This window comes from Caloenas nicobarica, chromosome 6 (genome assembly GCF_036013445.1).
Source record: "Caloenas nicobarica isolate bCalNic1 chromosome 6, bCalNic1.hap1, whole genome shotgun sequence".
In the NCBI taxonomy this organism is placed as follows: Eukaryota; Metazoa; Chordata; class Aves; order Columbiformes; family Columbidae; genus Caloenas; species Caloenas nicobarica.
The window spans coordinates 10,848,621-10,870,786 of NC_088250.1; the positions used below are offsets into that span (position 1 = coordinate 10,848,621).

A 22,166-nucleotide genomic window follows, 5' to 3' on the forward strand; every position below is an offset into this window, starting at 1 on the left:
GAACTGGGGACCAGAAACTTTTGAGTTCAGATCTCTGGGTGGGTTTTCCTCTGTGAATTCCCCAATGCCACCTCTCCCTCCCCTATAAAACAAGAACAGAGTGCTTCACCCACCTACAACAGCAGAGCAGACAGCTGCTGAGGATTTGCAGGAAGGAACTGCTCACTGTACCTGCTGTTCTCCAGGCAGTGTCCCAGCCTGGCACCACCAGCTTGCTCTGCCCTCAGGGGACTCCAGGTAGAGGCACCATCTACACCCTTGAACTTCTCCAGAACCCTCCACCGTGTCACCCTTCTTACTCCAGCAGAGCCTGCTCTTTGCTAGTGTCAGAAGGAAAGTTTACCAGGTTTTGGATTTAGTTCTGGGTGCAGAAAGACTACCCAAAATCAGACCCGCCTGGCAGCACCCCAGCGTGTCAAAGCCTGCGGTTCCCACGCACTGACACCTCCACCGCAAAACTCTTCTGCTTCCCCTCAGCCCTTTTGCACTTTCTGAGCTCAGCTCAGAGGCAGGACTTCATGCACAAACCATGAATGCCAGCTGAAGGCACGGTTGCATGTTTAACAGGAGCAAACACAGTAAGCAAAATCTGCCAATTCTCTGGCAAAACAGATGCCAGCCGTCGCTGGCTATTAAGAAGAACGCAGCCACATTAGGTTTCTCTCAGAGATTCAGCATTCCCTAAGTACGAGTGAGCAGACCTGATGACCCCAAGAAAATGAGCCTGTTTCAGTGCAGTTTACTCCCTTGCTCTCCCTCCCTTCTGCCTCAGAAACACACATAGCTGGCTGTCATTTGATTACTGACAGAGAAAGAAAATTGCCTTCATTTGCAGCTTGTTTCAATTCAGGTTTTTTGTATCTCATTATAACAATATCATTCATCGTCATCCCCCCAGCAGAATGAGTAAAGGAAAAACAGCAATTATTTGGTGACATGACTCATTTGCCTTGGGCTAGCAGCTTAAATTAGGTTAGGACACTTAGTAATCCATGCAAAAAAGGTAACCAGTTTTGTACAGGACAACCAGCGTGCAAGAGGAAAGCTGAGTACCTAAAGGGGAAATGAAACCATACATTTTTTCCTCTGCTACTCCTAATGCATGGTAAGATAAGAGATGTAGCTTTCAATGTGGCTAATAAAAAAGATGCAGTGGGAACCGCTATTCAAGAAGCACCCAGACAGGAAGAGTTTTCTTATTTCTCGCTGCCATGGAGGCGGCTTAATGTGGGGGAAATGCACGCAGCTCACCATGAGCCAGGAAAGGTTAGAACTGACAACCCAGCCCTGGGGATGTGGCAGTTTTGCCATTTAATATCGTCACAGAAAAATCGGCAAGAGTCAAACACCCAGCAGTGCTGCTTTCCGAGCACTTGAAACCAGAATCTGCCATGAGATGAGAAATTGCCAAAAGCCTCTGAGGCAGGTCCTGGGGATTTGGAGGCACAACGAGAAGGGCGGGCAGGGTGAGCCAGCAGCATTGCTCCATCACGTTTAAAGGGAACTGGATCACAGAGCTGCAAACCCTCAGCACCGGTATGGAAATCAGGCTGCCTCTCTGCACGTCCCGGACACGCATTTTCATACCTGGCTAATTTCCACTTACTAACAAGGGTAATTTTTAGCATTTTTATCTCAGCTTTCGTGGAAAGAATATAAAGAAACATGCAAACACTATGGTAAGGTGATGCTTATCTTACAGATAGTAAAACTGAGACACACAGATGTTAAGGGTTGATGATTCTTAAGATCCAGATGTCCCCGGCCTTTGCTCAAAGACAGCCCTTTAGACTTGCTGGAGACACAAAAGACTGTAAGAGCTGAATCAGGCTAATCTCTTTGAATGCTTAAGTGCAAATAACCCTTCCAAGAGCTCACCAGAAATTCAGCACTGAAAATAAAGAAGAAAAATTTCTCAGTTCTGGCTGTTCCCAAACACATGACCTGGTCCTACATCACTGCCTCCCACTTTCCCCTGGAGCATCACTTACTTTTCAAACACAGAGCAAAGAGTCTTCCAAAGATTAAACTCCCTCGCTGGTTTATAACCAGTCCTGAAACAAGGGAAGATTAAGTGGCCATGATTCCAGACTCCTATTATCTAATGCTCCTTTTTCCTAACATTCACCTTTGCAAAATGAGAGTCAGAAGTTTAGAGCTTCAAAACCAGATGATTAGACTTTTGCACACTGCCATAATCATTTAGTGGCTGTTCACTTCCTTGGAAAGCTGAAGTCCCCTGCACATTTTGCAGTTTATAAACAATACAAGCCTTTCTCGAATCTTGCTTGTGCCTTCATTTCAGCTTCCAGTGTCAATTGGTTGTTGCATTTTGTTTAAAATTCCACGTTGTCATCTTTGGAACTCCATCCGCTCACTTCTTCAATAATAAACGATAAAAGGAAATAGAATAAATTCCTCTTAATGAGGAAATTTTCACCTGGCACAGAGGACCTGGGGAAATCTATTAACTGACTGGAGGAACGCTGGCAGCATTGCAATTATCAGGAGAGCCTGCTCGCTTCAGTGCAGCCCTCTCTTCCACTTGACTGGCTTTCATCTGATCCACCAGTTAAGGAGTAATGCTAAATAAACGTGCCGGCAGAAAGCCCTGATTTGATACAGGAAGAATCGCTCTTTTTCTTGTCTCCCAAATCAGGCTCTGCTTAATTTTAGGTATGTTGCCAAGTTTATGCCCATCTGCATTTAACTTCGGCACATGCTAATGGCTCTTGATTAAAAGAATCAGGAATATTTTGTGAGCTGAGGGCCAAAGCCTGCGCTGGGAGCACCTGGGATGCAGTTATTGTGTCAGTTAACATCTGCCCTGTCAGCCCACAGGCTCACCCCTGCAGGTCACCTCTGGTTTACCTCAGCAGCTATTCACATGGCTTGGACACGCACGCAGGAGCTGCAAAGATGAGCATGTTCTGGATCAGCCCACCAGTTGTGAACTCATCTCCTCCTAAATCTGGAGGGGATGGATTTAAGCCCAGACTACAGTTCTGCTATGGCAAGCAAAGTGGACCGAAAGCAAGAAGCACTGGAACCAAAATGCCCAATGCCCAGTTCGGAAAGAGCTCTTCCTTTCTCAGTAGTCACAGACCTGGAAGGTTTCAAAAGCCTACTTGGTGACGTACAAAGGCTGAGTGATATACAAAGACATATTCCTCCTCTTTTCCTTATTGTCCCGCTCTGCTTCAAGGCTTCTAGTGGCTTCCTTGGTTGCTCCTGATGTTTTACAAGATTTTGAACATGCTACAATTAAAATAATGAGAGTGGTGTATAAATTCTCTCCCCGCTTCTCCTCTCAAGGAGACAGATTGTTACCGTTTTTCCCTTCCTGAGAAACTCAAGAAATGACTGACAAAAGGCTGTCAAATGAGCATCTAGGGAAGCAGGAGCTGTAAACCAACAAATCTTGCTCACTGAACAACTATCACTCCAGTGCTCCACATCTTTCACATTCAGGTGCCTGGGTTAATAAATCTCATTGTGGACATCTTGATTTAAGTAACACAAACCTCACACTGTGCCCTAAGACCTAAACGACTCACACCTAGGATAAAGTGATGCACCGAAGCAGCAGTTCACACCAAAACACCGACAAGAAACAGGTTATATATGCTTCCTCAAAGACTATTTACTATCCCTGGTAAAACAGAGCTTTGAGGTTTTTGCCGGGATGCCACAGTATTGACTCCCCTGCGTCTGGTATTGCACATACTGGTTACAGAGATTCCCCAACGGCTTTTAAAGGGTGAAGCCTGTATATCCTCTGTATCAAGGGAAAAATGCAAATTGCGTTTTTACAAATGTACAGATGCTTTGAAAGAAAATACAGCTGTGAAACTACTACCAATGGCTCTATAAGACAAACAGAAAGTATCTTATGTCAGATCCACACAAAGCACAAACAACAGTGCTGAAAAGCTGCTTATATTATATTCTCTTCACATACTGAATTCCTAATTTTTTTCCAGAGTCTTCCCTGCCCCACAGTTCACAAAGACGACAAAAGTAATCTTCCCAGTTAGTTAAAAGCAAGTACTACAAATATGTCCGTGACAGCTCCTCAAAGAGTATAAATCAGCGCAGCCTCATTTAGCGTCACCAGACCTGCTCTGCTTTATACCCACGCAAGATCTGACTCACACTCTCTGACCTGTCCCAAAAGCACACAAGTCAGCAGAAACACCGCTTTTGAGGAGAGCGGGTGTGCAGGCACTGCTGTGGAAGAGCACAGGTTATTGATGGCCTGTCTGATCTTTCCTCGCTGTATTGTTTCCCAGGTCACTTGCTGGGGCCGGGTTTTAATTCCAGCACCTGTATTTCTGTGGCTACTCCATCACAGCCACGTTTTGAAATCAAGTCATGCTCCCAGCAAGCAGCTTTCAAAGCACACCTTTCACAGACACAAGGCCAGGAGCTTCAAAAAGGAATTTGCAATAAGCATCTTCTTCCATGGGCCACTGAGCAGAGCACCTGGCTACAAATGCTGGGCTGAAGTGGGTCTGCACCTCCCACTTTTTTCTGCTTTTCCCTCTATTAACCTGTGTCTCTTTAGGAAGGACAAGAGCAATACTGAGGATTGCACTTACCCCTTTCAAGCAAACCACAGTTCAGGAGGTGTTTTCACTCAGTGCCCACAGAACAAGGTCACATTCTCCTCCAAAACAAAGCTCCAAAGCATAGCATTATGAAAACATGACTGGTGCCGTCATTTCCCACTGTTAGTAGGCTGCCTAGTTTAGTATCCACCAAAAGGAAGATCTGCTGTTTTCATCAAGGTTAATTTGAAGAGTTGAGATTTTAAGAAGGCAAAGTTCAGTTTACTGCTCTGCCAGAGTGTTTTTGAGACTTTGGCCCAGCTTACCATTTCTATGCTTTGCTCCTCAACTGCAAAATCAGGATTTATCATGCTCCTCTTTTCTCACTTGAATTCTACTTTACAGCCTGTTATCAATATTGAAATGTTCCTCTTCGGGCAATATACTCACACTTCTGTTTGCTGTAAGATGGCCCAATCTTCCCTGAGTCTTACTCAGATTTCCCCAGCAGCAAACTTGATCCCACTACCTCTCCTTTTCCCTGTCCCTGTGAGCTCCCAAAGAATGGCAAATACAATCAAGTGCAGGTTCAGTTGCCACAGAGATGCTTAAGTGGCTTAGGAGAACAAGTCATACTGATTTTCAACAGGCTTTTGTGCTCATGTTACTTGGGTGTAAGTGATGATTTCACCACAGCTGACTACCTCTTTATCTATATTTAATGGTATTTGTCATACACTCTCCTTGCATAGAGCCACAGTTCTCAGAGATCATAAAATCAGGAACAGGTTTAAAAAAAAAAAAAAGCCTACATGCAATAAAACCCTCACTACAGATGGTCAAAGAATAGATGCAAATTCCAAAAGAGGCTTTCCCTTACACCCAGTCAACCAGTGTCTTGAGTCAAACATGCCTCAGATGTTACTTCCAAGTCTGAGCTTCAGCTCTGCTTTTGGGAATGATGGTGTTACTGGACTCTACTGTAAACCTGACTCACTCTGGACTGGGTCCATATCCCTGGCCTTAAAGACACATCTCACTCCTCACTGCCTCACACAGCTAGACATGGTCTGTTCAAATTTCCACCCCCTTCATGAGCTGTCAGCGTGGCAAACAGCCAGCGGGGTCACTCCGGGACCCTTCCCCTCCATTTTCTCTCATGGGACAGGTGACGCCAAACCCTAGGGAAAGAATTTCCTGATAACAGCACATCCTATTGCACTGCCACTGCTCCAGACACCATCACCTCTTCATGGACTGACAGCATGGGACGGTGATTGCTCTTTCCATGTGTGTATGTATACGTGGTTTTGTTTGTGTGTGTGCATGTGTGGTGGGCAAGGTTATAGTTAAGATTACATTACTGAAGGTATGAAGGTAATCGGTCAAAAAACCACGATGTAAGTTTCCATTTAAAATGAAAAATATGTAGGTCACAGAAGAAACAGCAGAGGCACATGTTTGACATATTTGTGATATTACTGGACATTCTTGCAAGTAGTCTCAAAATGGCCTTTTTCCCCCCAATTCAACTCAGGCCATTTGCTTTCCTGCCGCCAAATCACACAACCTGAAACAACTCTTTCTCCATCTTACAGGGCCCAGAGGCAGAGTCACATGGAAACATTGCTGCAGCATTACAACAGCTTTACAGTCGCATCAGCACCAAATCCAACTTTCTTTGGAAAGAAGTTCACTGGAAAAAATGTAAATGGGGCAGATGGTGCCATTCCTAGTCTCGACTGTCTGCAAATGGCTGGCCATGCCTGTCCACCACTGAGAACAGATATTTACAGGTCAGAAAGGTTTTTTCCTCCCCATAACATTATCCCATGCAACCTTTCATGGATAGAAAGAGATTCCCTGCATAAACTGGTGAGGCCTTCTGCTCACCTCTGAATCACTGCATGTGGCGAGGATGCAAAGCAGCACGCGATGCACTAATGCTGCTTGCTGAGCTGCTCACAAAGGCCTCCACCTGCCTCTGACCCCCCTTTCCCATCTGTCTGTCATATCCGCTTGTTATAGCTCTAAATTTCCTCTTGGCAGAGACCATCTCCTTGTTATCAGTCTCTACAACAGCTCTGCAGGGCCCAAATCAAGACTCTTGGCAGAGATGTTACTCCAACTGCATCCATGACCTTGCTGCAAAGAACCCCCAAACCAATCCAGAGACAAAAAGGAAGGGATGGATTCAACCAAACAGAGAATGAGCTTGTAACCAGCAACAGTGCCTGGGAACAGAGCAAAAGGTTCTGGTAACCGTATTTCAACAGTAGAAAGATTTAAAGCAATGACAGTGTCACAGCTCATTCTTTTCAATTGGAAATAATCCTGCAGCACAGGTAAGACTCATGCCAGGCATGCCAGGGACTGGAAACAGCTGGCTGCAGGAAGAGCACACGTGTGCCAAGTCTCATTTGCATCACTCAATTAGCTTTCCCTTGGCTATTGCAGAGATGTGTTTCCTGATGCGGCTCACTGGACTAGTCTCTTAGTTCAGGTCAGAAATGTTTTTCCCTGGCTCTGTGCCTTTGTGCCAAAGTGTCTTCAACATAATGCAGTCAGACAGTCCACCCCCTCCAACACAGGTTCTGAGGTAAGACAGTTTCCTTGGGGAGGTCTGAGTACAGATAGTGGAGTGAAAATCTGCACTGATAAGTGAATGAGAGTAAATTAATTTATACCACCAGCAGCCAGAGTTGAATCACACGAATCCACTTACAAGGAGCACCACATTGGTTGTGTATGATACAAACGGAAGGCTGGATACTGCAAGAGGGCTTTCTGTAGCAGGCTGCCTAGTCACCAGAAGGATGAAAAACTCTGTGGGATGGTAACAGCTACGGATCACATTACTAGTAGTATTATCACTTGCCACCTGCTGCAGAGAAAGGAAAAACAACCTCTGTGGTATCAGACAGCCTCTGGGGTCTCAAGTGCGCCATTCCAAAGCATGTTGCTCCAACAGTGAGGAAATCAAACTGATTCTGGATATATTGTTTTTCTTCCTCAGGAGCTGCACATATATATTTAAGGTACTCAAGACAAATGCAACATGACATGGAAGTTAGAGGGCAAAAACTTGTGCAGCGAAACAATAGATTTCCGTAAATAATCAAGCTACTTCTCTTCGACATCTCCCTCCACATTTATTTTTCTTTAGCTCCAGATCCAGCTTGTTCCGGGAGGCAAGGAAGAGCAAGAGCTGTTCAATTAAAACCGTGCAGCTGGTCAAAGCAGCAGAAATCACAGCAGATGAACTAACTAGCGCCTCAGTGATGTACTGGCTACAGTGCGCTCCCAGTGCCATCATGTGGTGAAATGTGCTTAACACCACGGGTACCCGAAGCAGAAACACTGGCCAACATACAGCCGATAACTCAGGAGGTTCTCCCAACCTCGTAAACCATGAAGGGAAAGCTCAAGTCAGCAAGAGGCTGGAACTGAAATACAGCCCGGCACTTTAATTTACTGCTATCTTTCCTGCTTAGTTTTATATGGTCATTTTTCTTGAAGAAAGAAGAAGATTTATATTTAAATATGTCTGGAATTATAGATGTTTGAAAGCGTGCTACAAAAGCAACACATACTGCATGATCACAGAAAAGCAGAAAAGATTAAAAATCAATTGGCAAGGCAAGAAAAAAATGCAGAATATTTGACCCTCAGGTGTAGTAAGTGAGGACAAGTCCTGTGTTTGAATGCTAACTCTGTCCTAGGTACAAAACCGCAGTCTGCTGTTACTCATTGCAGGCCATCCACATTGCCAGCCTCAGAGATACAGTGAGGATTTTCCCAAATAAACCACAACTTCCACAATCCCCAAGAACAGCCAAGATGCTTAAGCACTCAAAGGAGTTCTTTTACCAAAAATAGTGTTCTCAGAAATTTCCTCTGTCTGGATGAGGTGGTGAACCAGGTTTTAAGACAACACTGCTTACTCCAAGCACAGAAATAAATTTCTCATCAGCGTTGACTGCATCTGTGCTCAGAGTCTATCACGGGTTTCCCAGCAGAAGGATCCCTAGAAGGACCATTGTGTCCTAGGGCAAGGCTGTTGATTTTTCTTACCCGTCTCCTTCCTTCAGGATCTTCTCCACGTTCACAATGTTACGCATCTTATACAGGAACCACTTGTCAATGGCTGTGAGTTCATGGATAACATCCACAGGGACTTTGTTATGCAAGGCCTGCCAAGAAGAGGACAGCACCAAACAGCCCCTTTAATACACACTTCGCAAATACAGATTTCATCTGCAAATGGGTAACAACAACTATACAACATACGAACATAAAAAGTACTGTAGACTAAGCAGGACGAATCAAAGGTTCATCTAGCCCAGGATCCTGTCTCCCGCAGCAACAGAAAACAAGCCCCTCAGGCAGTTCAGGGAGGCACCGGCCACTCCTGCATATGCTTTGGTACGAAAAGCTGGCTTTGGTTGGAGCAAGACAGAGATAATATGATTTTCACAGAGCCAGTAGCCAGATTTAAACTGATGGCAACAAGGCTTGGTGGCCACTGAGGATATGCCTTAAATACCTACAGCGAGGCACGTTCAGCCTGCACTGCCAGCTCCTCCATCTGCACCCCAGACCACTCTGAGACCACCATCTCAGACCTGCTGTCGACCTCTTAGCTGCAAATGTTAAACACAAAGGTCCAGATTTTCGACTGTGGTGGAATTCTTTGCTTTGGAGCATAAATCTTGATTTACCCTTGAAATACAAGGCTGAATCAAAACATGTGGTCTTGAAATAGCCCTGAAGCAAGGTAAAGTCCAGTCCTGAGTGACACTTTGCAGCTATAGTATAATTCAGGCTTCACTCTCTGTATCTCAAGTTAATGGCAAGATCATTCAAATTCCCCTGCATTATCTTGCTGGGGTTATTATTTTATTTTTATCAAACTACTTACAACCATGGGGTAAAAAGGAAACCCATAGAGTTATTATTCAAAAGATGATAGATTGCAGGACACTGCAGTATTAAAAATAAATCTCAGAGGAATATGCTAAAGAGTCCCCCAATACAATACAGTTGTGTCTTCTATCACTGCTATTTCTAGGGTCTCACTAGTAGTGTACAGTTACAACTCTCCTGATAGAACAACTATAATCAGCCATAATGATAATACCAGCACAGTATCTTTGCTGAGCCGAAGTAATCAAGCTCATTAATTTGTTACCATGTTTAATTGTTTTCTTGCAGGGCGGCATCCCTGGAACAAAGCCCGACCAATGCCACTGAAGAAAACATTAATCAAGGAAAGAGCCTGGCCCGCTGCACCCCAGCATTATTCCATCAAGTCACCAAGCGGTGGACACAACTTTGTACCATCACCACTTGCTTCAGCTCTGTGGCGTGGAGACTCTGCGCCAACAGAGAGAAACGCACAGGTCACCCCAGCACTGGGCTCCAAGCATGGACCACCTGCACAGACAAGGGACGAGTAACAGTTCATCGGCACTGCTAAATACTGGCACCACCTTCCACCTTTTCTAAAGGGTTTCCAGGCAGCTCGCCTGGACCTCGCTCTCACAACTATCCTCTTGTCCTGAGACGTAGTAAGACACTGACTTAAATATTCTGCTCGTTTATAAGCAGCAGTGAAAGTCTCTAATGCACATTTTGCTCCTTCAGAGCAACCGGTTATTTACACACCAAACTTTCAGCTAGTGCCTGGCACCCAACAGCCACCGCTTTTCCAAAGGCCTGCACGGAGAAGCGTGGGGCCATCACAGTGGTCCCTGGGCACGGGCACTAACAAAGTGGGGCTTCTCGCACATTTCTGGGTACAATACTGTTATGAGACAACTGCTAAAGGGTCCCTCCCATCCCAAATCCTTAGTGCTTGGAGGGTACAGTGACACTGTCACATTAGTGGGATGTGAGCAGGTCTTTCTTCTGCCCATCTACTTCCACAAACCACGTGGGAAGCAAAAAAAGAAAAAAAAGGCCAAGCCTTTCGGCAGGACAGCATGACTTTAGAGCCCTGTTCACCTTCAAGAGCATCCTGTCCAGTAAACACTGGCCCTGCATCCTGTCCAGTAAACCTGGCCCTGCACTAGAAAGCCATGGGTTTTATGGGACTGCTGGAGTCAGGGAGCAAGCCTGGTCTCCAGGCCAAGCAACGGAGGGTTGCTCAGCCACCTGTACCGCCTCTAGGGCAGGCACTCTTGTTCCTTCAGTCCCATCCCTGCTCTTCACCAAAGGAAGTATTTAGCTGCCTGTGGACAGGAGCACAAGTGCAAACTAACACATCTGTCACATGGACAAGTAGGAGATCAGAGCATAAGTCATCTGAGACCACTCGTATATAACCCCTAAAAGGGCCCAGAAAAGATCTGCTGCAACGTGAGCTGCTCTGATGAGGCAGTTACATCCTTGCAGCACTTGGACACTCTGGCCGTGAATAAGTTTCATTTATTTCAGCCTTTCTCCCAGTGCCTTCTTTTAGAACAGGGAGTCCCATTACAGCAGCGACAGCTCTGAATGGCAGCTGAACTCCCTTCCACCTGAACAGTTACTGTTTTCATCATCCAACAGACAAAGGAGAGAGAAAAAGTACGAAGCCTTGAAAACGTGACTAGTGGGCCTTGGAGGGAGGAGAAGACATGAAACAAGCTCCATGCTGTTTCAAACAAAGCTGTTGGCTAACGGGGACTAACTGTTGGCTTTTAAATGTCAGCAAGCTGGAAAGGGATTTCCAGGCAGGCAGCCCCAGCTGCCAGAAGTACCTCTTCCTAATATTGCCTGTCTCAGTTATTAACAGGGACGAATTAGTGCACTGTGTCAGGCAGAGACAGCCCTTTATAGGGAGGGATTAAGACTTTGATCTTGCTTTTTTCGACAGTTCCCAGTGAAAATGCCACCAGCTGGGAACACCCAGAGTGTTCAGTGGGACCCAAGCTCACCTTCATCTCCCCAGATCCCTTGTGTTAACATGAGGCTAAGATTAACCTTTCAAAAAAGCTCTCTGAGCCACTCAGGGAGACAAAAAGCAAGATTTTTCTCTCAGTCACAACAAAAACCTATAATAAAGACCAAGAACAGCTGTGGAAGGATGTTGTACGCTTACGAAGACAGAACATTTCCCCAGCTTGAAAAGCAAGAGTCAACAGCTGGATAAGCCACACATTTATAGAACATCTTGTGATTTTCATTCAGGCCATCCATAAGCATATCTATGTGAAAACCTTTTTACAAATACAGCACAACCTCAGCTCCACACACTCATGTGGGGGATGTACTGACATGTATCTACACATGAGCACAAAGGGCTTAAAGATTCCACCATGCAAAGTCAGTGCACAAAAAATAGTAACAAGTTAGCTGCAGCAAAGCCAAAGTGTGAAATTGCACCTACCTTGTAAAGTAACTAACCTCACATTTACCATGTGATATACACAGGCAAACACCATGGAGATGAACAGAGAAATAATTCCACAGCCTGGCCCCTTACAATAACACCCCCCGTTACCCAGACACCTTGAAAGACGAAGTGATTTGCCTGGTGTGAAGGGTTAAAAGAATGCTAGGGGCAACTGAGCCTATTTCAAAGAACAGGAGATTTCCTGTACTCTAAATTTAATGGAGTTTTAATTTTTTTTTTTTTTTTTTTTAGTTTCAAGCCCATACCAATGCAACAATTGCAAAACACAGCGCTCTCACAGACTGCAGCTTGCCATTCTTTACCATTCTTTATTTCGGTTCTCAAAAATCTCTTCATTTTTTCCCTCCTTCCCTTCCTATAAATTAACGGCAATCTGCAAAACTGGCCAACTTTGACTGACATGCTATTGTAAATAAGGGCTGAACACTAGCCAATATTTAGCAAACAGTTCTATTTTAGGACCAAGCAAAGGAAAGTGATCCAGGTCTTCATCAACACTCAGCTGGAAACTGAAGTGCAAGGGCACAGGAATGCACCTGCTGCTGAATGCAGTGAGCATTGGCTAAGATTGTAACAAAAGGCAAACACATTACCTGAATACAGAAAATGCAGGAAAATACAAATGTCAGCAGGAAAAGTCATATAGTCACCCAGCTATTGTGTTCTATAGAGGAAGTTACATGCAATAGCAAATATCTGTACTTCAACAGCAAGGATTCTACACAAGGTGCTCCCGGTCTGCTTCTCACCTCAGTTGACCCAATCCAGTAGCTATAATTCAATGGATATAGGTCAAGGGATTTCTATCTTTTGTTACCTTAGCTATCGCAAATATCCGAGTACTGGATGGCTCCGAGAGTTCCTTCTGGAGATCTACGATGTCTGGCCAGGCTTTATTCATAGGTAGATGTGAAGTGAAGCCATCTACAGATGGGTGGCACATTCTCAGAGCCTTCTGGAAGCTCTCTTCAAAAGTGCGTCCAATAGCCATGACCTGTAACAGAAGCACTTCCATATCAGCTATGGTAAACCCAGCCCAGCTGTCCCCTGAATTACAGAGAACTGCAAATTGAAAGCATGAAGACAGACATTCAGAGCAATTACAGCCTTTGGACCTCCTCACTAAGACAGTCCTGCAGGCTTTAAGACAGGCAGGGCTGACTGAGCCTTGGGAGTCTCACTTCTAGGCCTGACTCTGCTGATATTATCAACAGGGAGCTTCAGACAAGTGACTGCTTTCTGCTTTTGTCTCTCTATCCATAAAATACGGGAAACCGCTGCTCTCCTCTGTCAGCTGCTTTGAAGCACTTTAGATGAGGGAAGCATTATGCAGCAGCATGGGTGTAGTAATACAGAAGGATATTTCTGTTTAACAACCTGTTAGAGACAGAAACTCACAGTGGGAATTCTAAGGTTGACTCTCCCATATGAGTACTCTCTTAAAAGGATTACTCCTCCTTGGCATCGCAGCACTGGGGTTTCCCCTCCCTCAGTCGACATCTAATAAGAAAGCAGGCCTTTCTCTGTGGAAATCTGTGAGGTAACAGAGCCCTTTCTCAAATTTCTACATTTTTATTTCCCAGTGCAGTGAAACCCTACCAGAATAAAAATCTTCTCAAACACAAGTTGAAAAACATCGAAGAAAAAAAAAAAAAAATATTGTTTTCTCTTTTCTCACAGCTCCAGGCCCACTGCCCAGCACAACAAAGCTCAGGGGAAAAAAAAAAAAAAAAAAAAAAAAAAATTCAAGCCAGGTCAGAACATTCAGTTAATAAAAATGGAGTAGGTGCTGCAATCTGCCTTCAAGGTCAGGCCTAGGGAGACGACAGTGCCATACTAATAGAGATACAGCAGCAAGAAGCCCTTTGCTCCAGAGATACCCCGTCCTACTCGCAGGTTCTGAAAATGAACCTTTTTGCCAAGTACCTCCACCAGCTGCAACCTGCATCTCTTAAGCCTCTCCATCCATCCCTGTTTCAGTTCGCCCTGTAGCAGTCTGCACAGTTTGAACTCTGACTCTTCCAGTATTTCCCTCCTCCCTTTACCCAACAACCTGCCTTGAGAAGGACAGGGGGTTCGTCCCATTGTGCTTTTGTGATATATGGTCACTATGTATGTATATGATATACCTCCTCCTGCAAATGTGTATAGCCAGGAGGTGTTTACAGCTCGTGATGCACAAGGCAACTGTATTTAGGAACCCTAGCTCTACAGAACACTCCAAAAACCACTAAGCAGAGAGGGTTAATACCACTAAGACTCAACTCACTGAAAACAAAATAGAAACAACAAACAACCAAAACAAAAAACAAACAAACAAACCAACAAACCAAAACCTCATTGTCATTAAAAGTCAAAACTGCCACTGGAAAATCAAGTTCTAATTAATCCTTCCAGTTGTGATGAAGGCTTGTTGTCTGAGCAACAAGGTCTCACGTGCCAAAATAATTTAATAGAATAGCCACTTGAAAAGCACTAAGAAAAAAGGGCAGCTGAAAAAATACACAATTAATTATTTTGCTTTGGTAGCTGATACGTAATTAACTAATTAAGTGAGTAGTTTACCCATTTTGCTTCATTTCTCTCCTCTTTAAAAATGGTCTGAAAATGCTCTTATTGTCCCAGGCACCTTAAAATCAGGGTTTAGAAGTCACACTGTCACGTTCCAGATGTATGAGACTTTATCACTAAGAAAAGTCCAAACTTCAGCACAAGATTACAGGTTGTGTCTGGATTTCAGGAGCAGAAGTAGGCTGAGATTTGGCATATGGTTTTAACAGAGAGGACAAATAACTACGGGAACAACCAAGAGCTGTGGCTCACCGGCATCACTGAAAGTCTTAGCAGACTACAAATCTTGAAGATATACTCTAATTAACCACCATTACAGAACCCCAAACAAAAAGTAACTCAGAGAGTCCTGTAGTGAGTGTTAAGAATGAAGTCAATCTCAGGTGATCCAAAGTGGTCTCCTTCCCTTAGGAGTCAAACCATTTATGAATCCAAGATTACACAGTCCTAACTTATTTCAATTGATGATATTACTGGATAAAAATCATTTGAGCTGAATAAATATCTTCAAAAGCCATTAAGTCCCTGAAGATAGATATTCTCTAAGAAAGAGAAATGACTTTCCCAAGTGGTGGAACACAAGGGAAGGAGAGAGCCTTGCACTCACCTCTCCCACACTCTTCATGGAGCTTCCAATCCGGTTGGACACATGCTGAAAACGGTCCAGATCCCAGCGGGGTATCTTGGTGACAACGTAATCCAGGCTGGGCTCAAAGCAGGCAGAGGTTTTTCCTGTCACCACGTTCTTGATTTCTGGCAAGGGGATCCCCAAGGCAATTTTGGCAGCAATGAATGCTAATGGATACCTGCCATAGAGGAGAAGTAGACAACAGTAGAGTGGGAAGCACTTCGCTTTTGCAGATCCCAGAAGTGGATCAAATTAAACAGATGTGAGATTATTTTTCCCTCCTCAACACAACAGAAGGTTACTGTGCTCGAGCACAGCAGGGCCCGTCCAGCTTCCTACCTCAACACAGTGTAGAGCTACCTACCTAGATCTGGGACTTGCTTTATTATTTGCAAAGCCACCATTTTAAGTATCTGTCACACCCATGGTGAGACCAAAACATCCAGTTTGCTCCAAGTCTGTCATCCAAAAAGAAAGCAATCAAACACCCACTGTCCAACATCATGGCTTATCTCCAGTCTGTTATGGCACTTCAACAACCACAAGAGCTGTTGATAACTGCAAATTAGAGATTAATTTGTGCCTCTCAACAGCATCTGCAAAGTGCAATTAAGAAGCCAATTTTTAAACAGCCTGCCCTGACCATCCCTATCTTGATTAGTTTATGATTAGCCAACAAAACAAAGGCAGCTAGCAACACCATTTGCATCAATCTGACAGACAGCTCATTAATAACTGTGTCCTCTGGGTCCCAGAGGCGATTTGCAGCCAACACATGGACACAGTGGCTATGCTTTGTAAGGACAGCTATTAGGGTCCCCCCACACCCCTCCTGGGAGTTTATCCCACTTGCAGTTACAGCATCGGCAGGCTGGAGTGGACCTGGAGGGCTCACTTCTTCCATCTCCCAGGAGGACCAACTCTCCAATGGTCAGTCCTAGCAAATGCTGACAAGAACTGTTCTCAGAAGCTTCCCATGCAGAAATCTGCACCTTACTGACGTGGCTGCTCCAGAGTTCTCCCTAACAACCAACCTGAGTCTTCCTTGATGCAAATTAAGCCTGCACCTCCTTGCCTTAACTGCATGGAGAGCAGATGCAGGAACTCTTCTCCCTTGCAGCTGTCACATATTTAAATAACACACTGATCTAAGTCCCTTATCGTAATTCTCTCTTTCTGTTTTTCTCCCCTCAGCTTTTGTTTATTCATTTGTAGGTTTTTTTCTGTAGTTTTAAAATAATCTTACCCTGTTGCCTTGGAGGCCAAAGCTGAACTTCTTGAGAGTCTGGCATTAACTTCAATGATGTAGTACTCCAGGGAAGTTGGATGCAGAGCAAACTGGATATTACATTCTCCCACAATCCCCAAATGTCGGACAACTTTGATGGCACGATCCCTCAGCATCTGAAATTCCTCATTCGTGAGTGTCTGGCTCGGAGCCACTACAACAGAATCTCCTGTTTGTCACAAGGTAGTAGAGAAGGAAAATGAGAAGCAGCACAGCAACCATAAATTCTAGCCACACAGGTCACTTTCCTTGCTAAGCACTGCTAGTGATGAAGCTACCACAGGCTACCTCTGGATGCACAGTTGATGAAAAGCACAGATAGATAGAAGCTCAGAGTTGGAGAGGCCAGGCAGTCTTCTGGAAAATGGGATCATAGGGATAGATTTAGCCTAACAATATCTGTTTCACACCCTAGCTGGCTGTAACCAAGACCTAAAGGGTATTTCTAGAGCCCACTTCATCAATTACAAAACTATATCAATAACAACAGGCAGAAGGGAACTGAACAAAAAAAGTTAACGAGCCATTTCCAGTGAGACACCCTGTACCCAAGCCTACCTGTATGGACTCCCATAGCATCAATGTTTTCCATATTGCAGACAGCAATACAGTTATCAGCAGCATCTCTCACAACTTCATACTCTATCTCCTTCCAGCCAACAACTGACTTTTCCACAAGAATTTGGTTAGTCATTGCAAATGCCTGGGAACATGTTAGGGAAAATGAACCGTAAAAAAGAAAATCTTATTAGAATATGTTCCATATTTAAGAATTCCCTGGGTTATCTCCAGACATCCCAGAGCAACACGAAAGTTGAAAGATTAAGATAAGCAAAGTTCATAGCACCAATGACAAGCACTTTGTATTTCCCTTTTTTTTTTTTTTTTAAAAAAAAAAAAGCATTAGCGTCATTTGAAAGGCACAGAAAATATTTATGTGATGTCACGGGGAAAAAAAAGGCAGGGCATATGAGCTTGCAATAGCATATAAATAACAAATTGGAATATAAAAACATCTAAGGCTTCGATCACGCAACAGACATGTGCTTTTGTGTGTGTATGTGGGCAGTCCCACAGACTTAGGAGAACTCTGCAGAAAGCTAAATGACTAAGTGATGGGGAGTGTGGGTGCCAGCAAACACTATGTAATTAATAGCACTAATAATGCTGCTTATCATTGGCATGCTAACCAGAAGCAAGATTTGTGATTTATTCTTAAACTAATCTTGAAAGCAGTCCTCAGTGCAAGAGACAAAAATGAAAAATACAGTTTGTTGGTAAATGAGCATAATCTAAGTGAATAAATAGCCTCGATATTAGCAGATAAAAAACATTAATCAATTCTCGCTTAAAATCCTAGAAAGTAATGGGCATATTATCAATCCATCCTTTAGCAAAGCTGCTTGTTTTAATGCTTCCCATGAATCAGTCTTCAGTCTGGTCCCCTATGTAGTTAGATCAAGCTGTTATTCAAATGTTGCCCTTAGCTCAGTTGCCAAACTCACACACACACACAAAAAAATACTTTGGGCACTTCACGCCCAGCCTAAGCAGGCCCTGAATTTGAGGTGATGTAGTGAGAACACCTAACCACACTTGTAAGACAATCTATGCCATTCCTGTGTTACCATCTATTGCTTTCTCTCACCCAAAATGAGCAGACTCAGGAGACAGGAACTCGAGGTCAGATTACCTGAACTAGCTGTGCTATAGAACATCCACAGGTGTTCAGTTATCCAAATTATATACAATTCAGACTCCCGTGTCTGAAAATTCAGTTCACAGAATTGCTACAGATCATGTTCATAACTGAAAAGAACAGAGTCTCTGCTGGGCTGTGGAAATGAGCTAACTCAACAAGACCCAAATTGTTTTGCACTGTAAATTTTGAAATATTGATACCAAACTGGGAGGTGCTGCTGACATTCTTGAGGGACAGGAGGGCTTGCAGAGGGATCTAGATCAATTGGAGCACTGGGCTATGATTAATGGGATGGAATTTAACACATCAAAATGCTGGATTCTGCACCTGGGATGGAGTAACGCCAGGCACAAGTATAAATTGGGAGAGGGGTGCAGCCCTGCAGAGACGGTCCTGGGGGTGCTGGTTGGCAGCAGCTCAGTACAGGTCAGCAGCATGGCCTGGCAGGCAAGGGGGCAAAGCCCACCCTGGGGTGCATCAGACCTGGTGTAACCAGCCAGTCAAAAGAGGCGGTCGTCCCGCTGTATTCAGCATTGGTGCAGCCTCATCTTGAGTGCTGTGTGCAGTTCTACAATTTAAGAGGGACATGACTGTCCTTGAATGTGTCCGAAGGAGGGGAACAAAGCTGATGGCAGGGCTGGAAGGAATATCCTGCGAGGAGCGGCTGAGGACTCTGGGCTTGTCTAGTTTGGAAGAGGCTGAGGAGCGACCTCACTGCTCTCTACAGCTTCCTGAGGAGGGGACATGGAGAAGGAGGCGCTGAGCTCTTCTCCCTGGGATTCGGTGACATAAAAAGGTGGGAATGCTTCAAAACTGCACCTGAAGAGGTTGAGATTGGACATTAGGAAGCATATATTTAATGTGAGGGTGGTCAAACACTAGATAAGGCTTCCTAGAGTGGTGGTTGATGCTCTGAGCCAGTCAGTGTTTAAAAGGCATTTGGACAATGCACTTAACACACTTTAACTTTTGGTCAGCCCCAAAGCGGTCAGGCAGTTGGACTAGATTATCATTGTAGGCCCCTTCCAGCTGAAATAGTCTATTCTATTCTACTCTATTCATTCAAAGTGCTGAAGCTCTTTTAGCATAATTTTTGAGAAAATGAAAACATTCACTTGGAAAGTAAAACAGAATGAGACTTATAGTAGTTAATAAAGGAAAGTTTCAGAATGATGAAAAATTCACTAAAAATATGATCTGCCCCACTCCTAAAATTTTACAGATAATAAGTTGCTTATAAAGAGCAGCTGTTTTGCACATTTCAGGGGAAATGGAGATGTTCAAAATCACTTAAAATAAAAAAAGAAACACACCAAGAAATGCTGATCAAAACCAGATTTTCCCACTGAAAAATGTCTCTTTCAGACAGTTGCACTCCCAAGGTTTCTAGGAGAATTTCTGCTTTCCCTTAACACAGATCATGGGGGAGCTTGGGCAAGCAGTGTCTCCAATGACAGCCATCAACCCATAAGATGGGGTTACTGCACCCACTGCCGCCTCCTCCATCTGTCAGTCCTGTCCACGGAGTCTCCCTGCAACAGATGCTGCCCGAATAGATGTTTGTTCTGCACTAAGCACACTAAAACCAAAGTCTGTTTGTATGACAGCACTATGGAGGAATACAGAAATGTCATTTTCACATATAGCTCTTCCTGGCATCAGCAGTATCTCTTCCTAGAGACACATGAAAGATTGAGAGGTTCAGCAAGCCACAAAAAGAAAGAACCAAGAATTTTAGGAGACAGATCTCTACTATTTGATCTCTAAAATTCCACATTTTTGCTAAGGAAAAAAGCTTTTGTTTTCTTTTTCTCAATTATCTGTTTACTTTTCACAGCAAATCTATAGAAAAACAATCCCAGATTTCCTACAGAAAAAGCACTGTCTCTTCATGGCCAGAGACAGCTGGTGGATGTCAAATTACAAAGTGTGCTTCCATTACATCTCTACATAAGCTTCTGACCTAGCAAAAATACCGTCTTTAAACAGAAAGACAGCAAAGGCTGAAGCCTCTCAGCTCGTCTGCCCCTGATACTACATTATCACTCAGCATTTCAAATGTTTCAACTTCCTTGACATCTTCATGTGCCATTTACTTCTGAAAGTAGGTGAATTTAGCCCACTATGTTTCTTTTCAGACCAAAATTGCTGAAACACTTGTTCAAATTATGACTTGTTTCTCATGAATTCAACAGATCTGTCACCTTACCATTTTCATTACCCAAGTTGGCAGGAATTATGAAAAGAGGGCATTAGAAGGAATCAAGATAACGTTTTACTGCTAAGATGAAAGGTAAGAGATGTACCATTCCAGTGTCTCTATTAGATGAATATCTAAGAAAATCAGATGTTCAGCTCTGTTCTCAGAGTTTGCAATTGCAGACGTACCTTTGTACCAAGGTCCAGCAAACTTTCCTTGTCAGGACATATGCCTGACCCCAAACCACCAAGGGCATAAGCAGAACGTATCATGACTGGGTAGCGAATCTTTTCAGCTGCCTTCAGAGCATCTTCAATCTTAAAGGAGAGGGGAACACATTTCAGAGATATGATAACACACATTTCAGAAATATGATAACAGTTAAGATGAATAAAGTCTTCAACTCTGGTTACATGGTTAGTTTGAAACCCCACCAGTAAGACACTAAGCTGTCTGAAAATAAAATGAAAAAATAAAAGTTGGCTTTGGAACATTGCTTTGTTCTGCCAAACAGCAGAAAATTGGAATATGCACTCAAGGAGGTGACATCTGTCCTTAATTATCTGTGGACTTCCTTGCTGACTTTCCATGGACAGTGTCCTAACCTAGTCCGTCTTCACAGACTTCAGTATGAAATAACTCTTCCAAAAGAGTTCCTCGTGTAAGACCTGTTTGCTTTCTTCCAAACTCAAACAGGCCTCCCCACTGAACCAATTTTTTGCTTTCACATTCCCATCCTCCAGAAGGATTTCAGTACTGCTGATTTTGAGGACTTGAAAACCTAAGTCTAAATTGGTTTGTGCAAGATTTTTTTTCCCCAAAGTAGCCACTGACATGTTATATATTTTTCTGCTGCAGCACAGAAGTCACCCCAACCTAATTTACTTTTCTTGTCAATGGGCAAATTAGCTTAGGCTTTCCAAGTGCTTAATTGCATTTTCACTCATTTTAAATCATGGTGAACCACCATCAATCACTGTGGAGTGCTACTGAAAGCGTACAAACCCCACAGTTGTATTCAGCTTTCACTCAAGAAAACTGTAATTTTATTTGTTTTTTAATAACTCAAATGGGCAATGGTAATAGTAATCGCATCTTCAAAATTATCTGATTTACCGATTCCACTGCAAAGCTAGGAGCAATCTTTTCATTTAGCTCAGTCAGTTTATCAGAAAAAAGCTTTCTATCCTCTGTAGCCATGATGGATTCAACTGATGTACCTAGGACCTTCACACCATATTGCTGCAGGACTCCTTGCTTGAAGAGTTCCACTCCTGTGGAGTAAACAAATCCACCGTTTTGAGGACTGATGGCAGGTGAAGAAGAAAGTATTCAAAAGACATCTGACTAGCTGACAACTCGTCTGACCTCTTCAACAGCTAATTTTATTATTCTTTGTCAGTATTAGAACTTGGAACCATAAAAGTTTCTGTCCTCAAATGTATGAAACCTGGAATATTAGTAAAATTACTGCTTGGCCACCCTTTGCAACACAAAACAAAGCAGTGCGGTTGGATACTGTTGCAAGAAACCAAATGATTCTAACTGTCCTTTTCATCTCTTCCTCAAGGTGGTCTGAATATCCCCAATCCAACTACAATAACTGACACTGAAGCTGAAAAGCAGGATTTATGAAAACCAGTAAATTACACATTACATTCACAGCTTAGCAATTACTCACACCCTCATGGTCAGTATCTCTGTCTCCCTTAGTAACCTGGGCAATGTATCAGGCACGTGGGTCTGGGCATATCTGCACAAATAAAGTCTGCTGAACATGGGATAAAAACCGCTGAGTTTGCCTGCAAGGAGCGCCAAGGCGCCTGTA

General features: G+C 43.7%; 1 protein-coding gene across 1 annotated transcript in view; it reads right to left on the reverse strand.

Moving 5' to 3' along the window:
- Positions 1–22,166, reverse strand: part of CPS1 (carbamoyl-phosphate synthase 1) — a 92,259-nt gene that overhangs the window by 36,292 nt on the left and 33,801 nt on the right. Inside the window, exons 15-21 of the mRNA XM_065637724.1 lie at positions 21,455–21,612; positions 20,527–20,655; positions 16,995–17,139; positions 16,395–16,605; positions 15,128–15,326; positions 12,767–12,943; positions 8,625–8,743 (exon numbers count right to left, since the gene is read on the reverse strand). Of these exons, the coding sequence (XP_065493796.1) occupies positions 8,625–8,743; positions 12,767–12,943; positions 15,128–15,326; positions 16,395–16,605; positions 16,995–17,139; positions 20,527–20,655; positions 21,455–21,612 (1,138 nt within the window). The remainder of the gene's footprint in view (positions 1–8,624; positions 8,744–12,766; positions 12,944–15,127; positions 15,327–16,394; positions 16,606–16,994; positions 17,140–20,526; positions 20,656–21,454; positions 21,613–22,166) is intronic.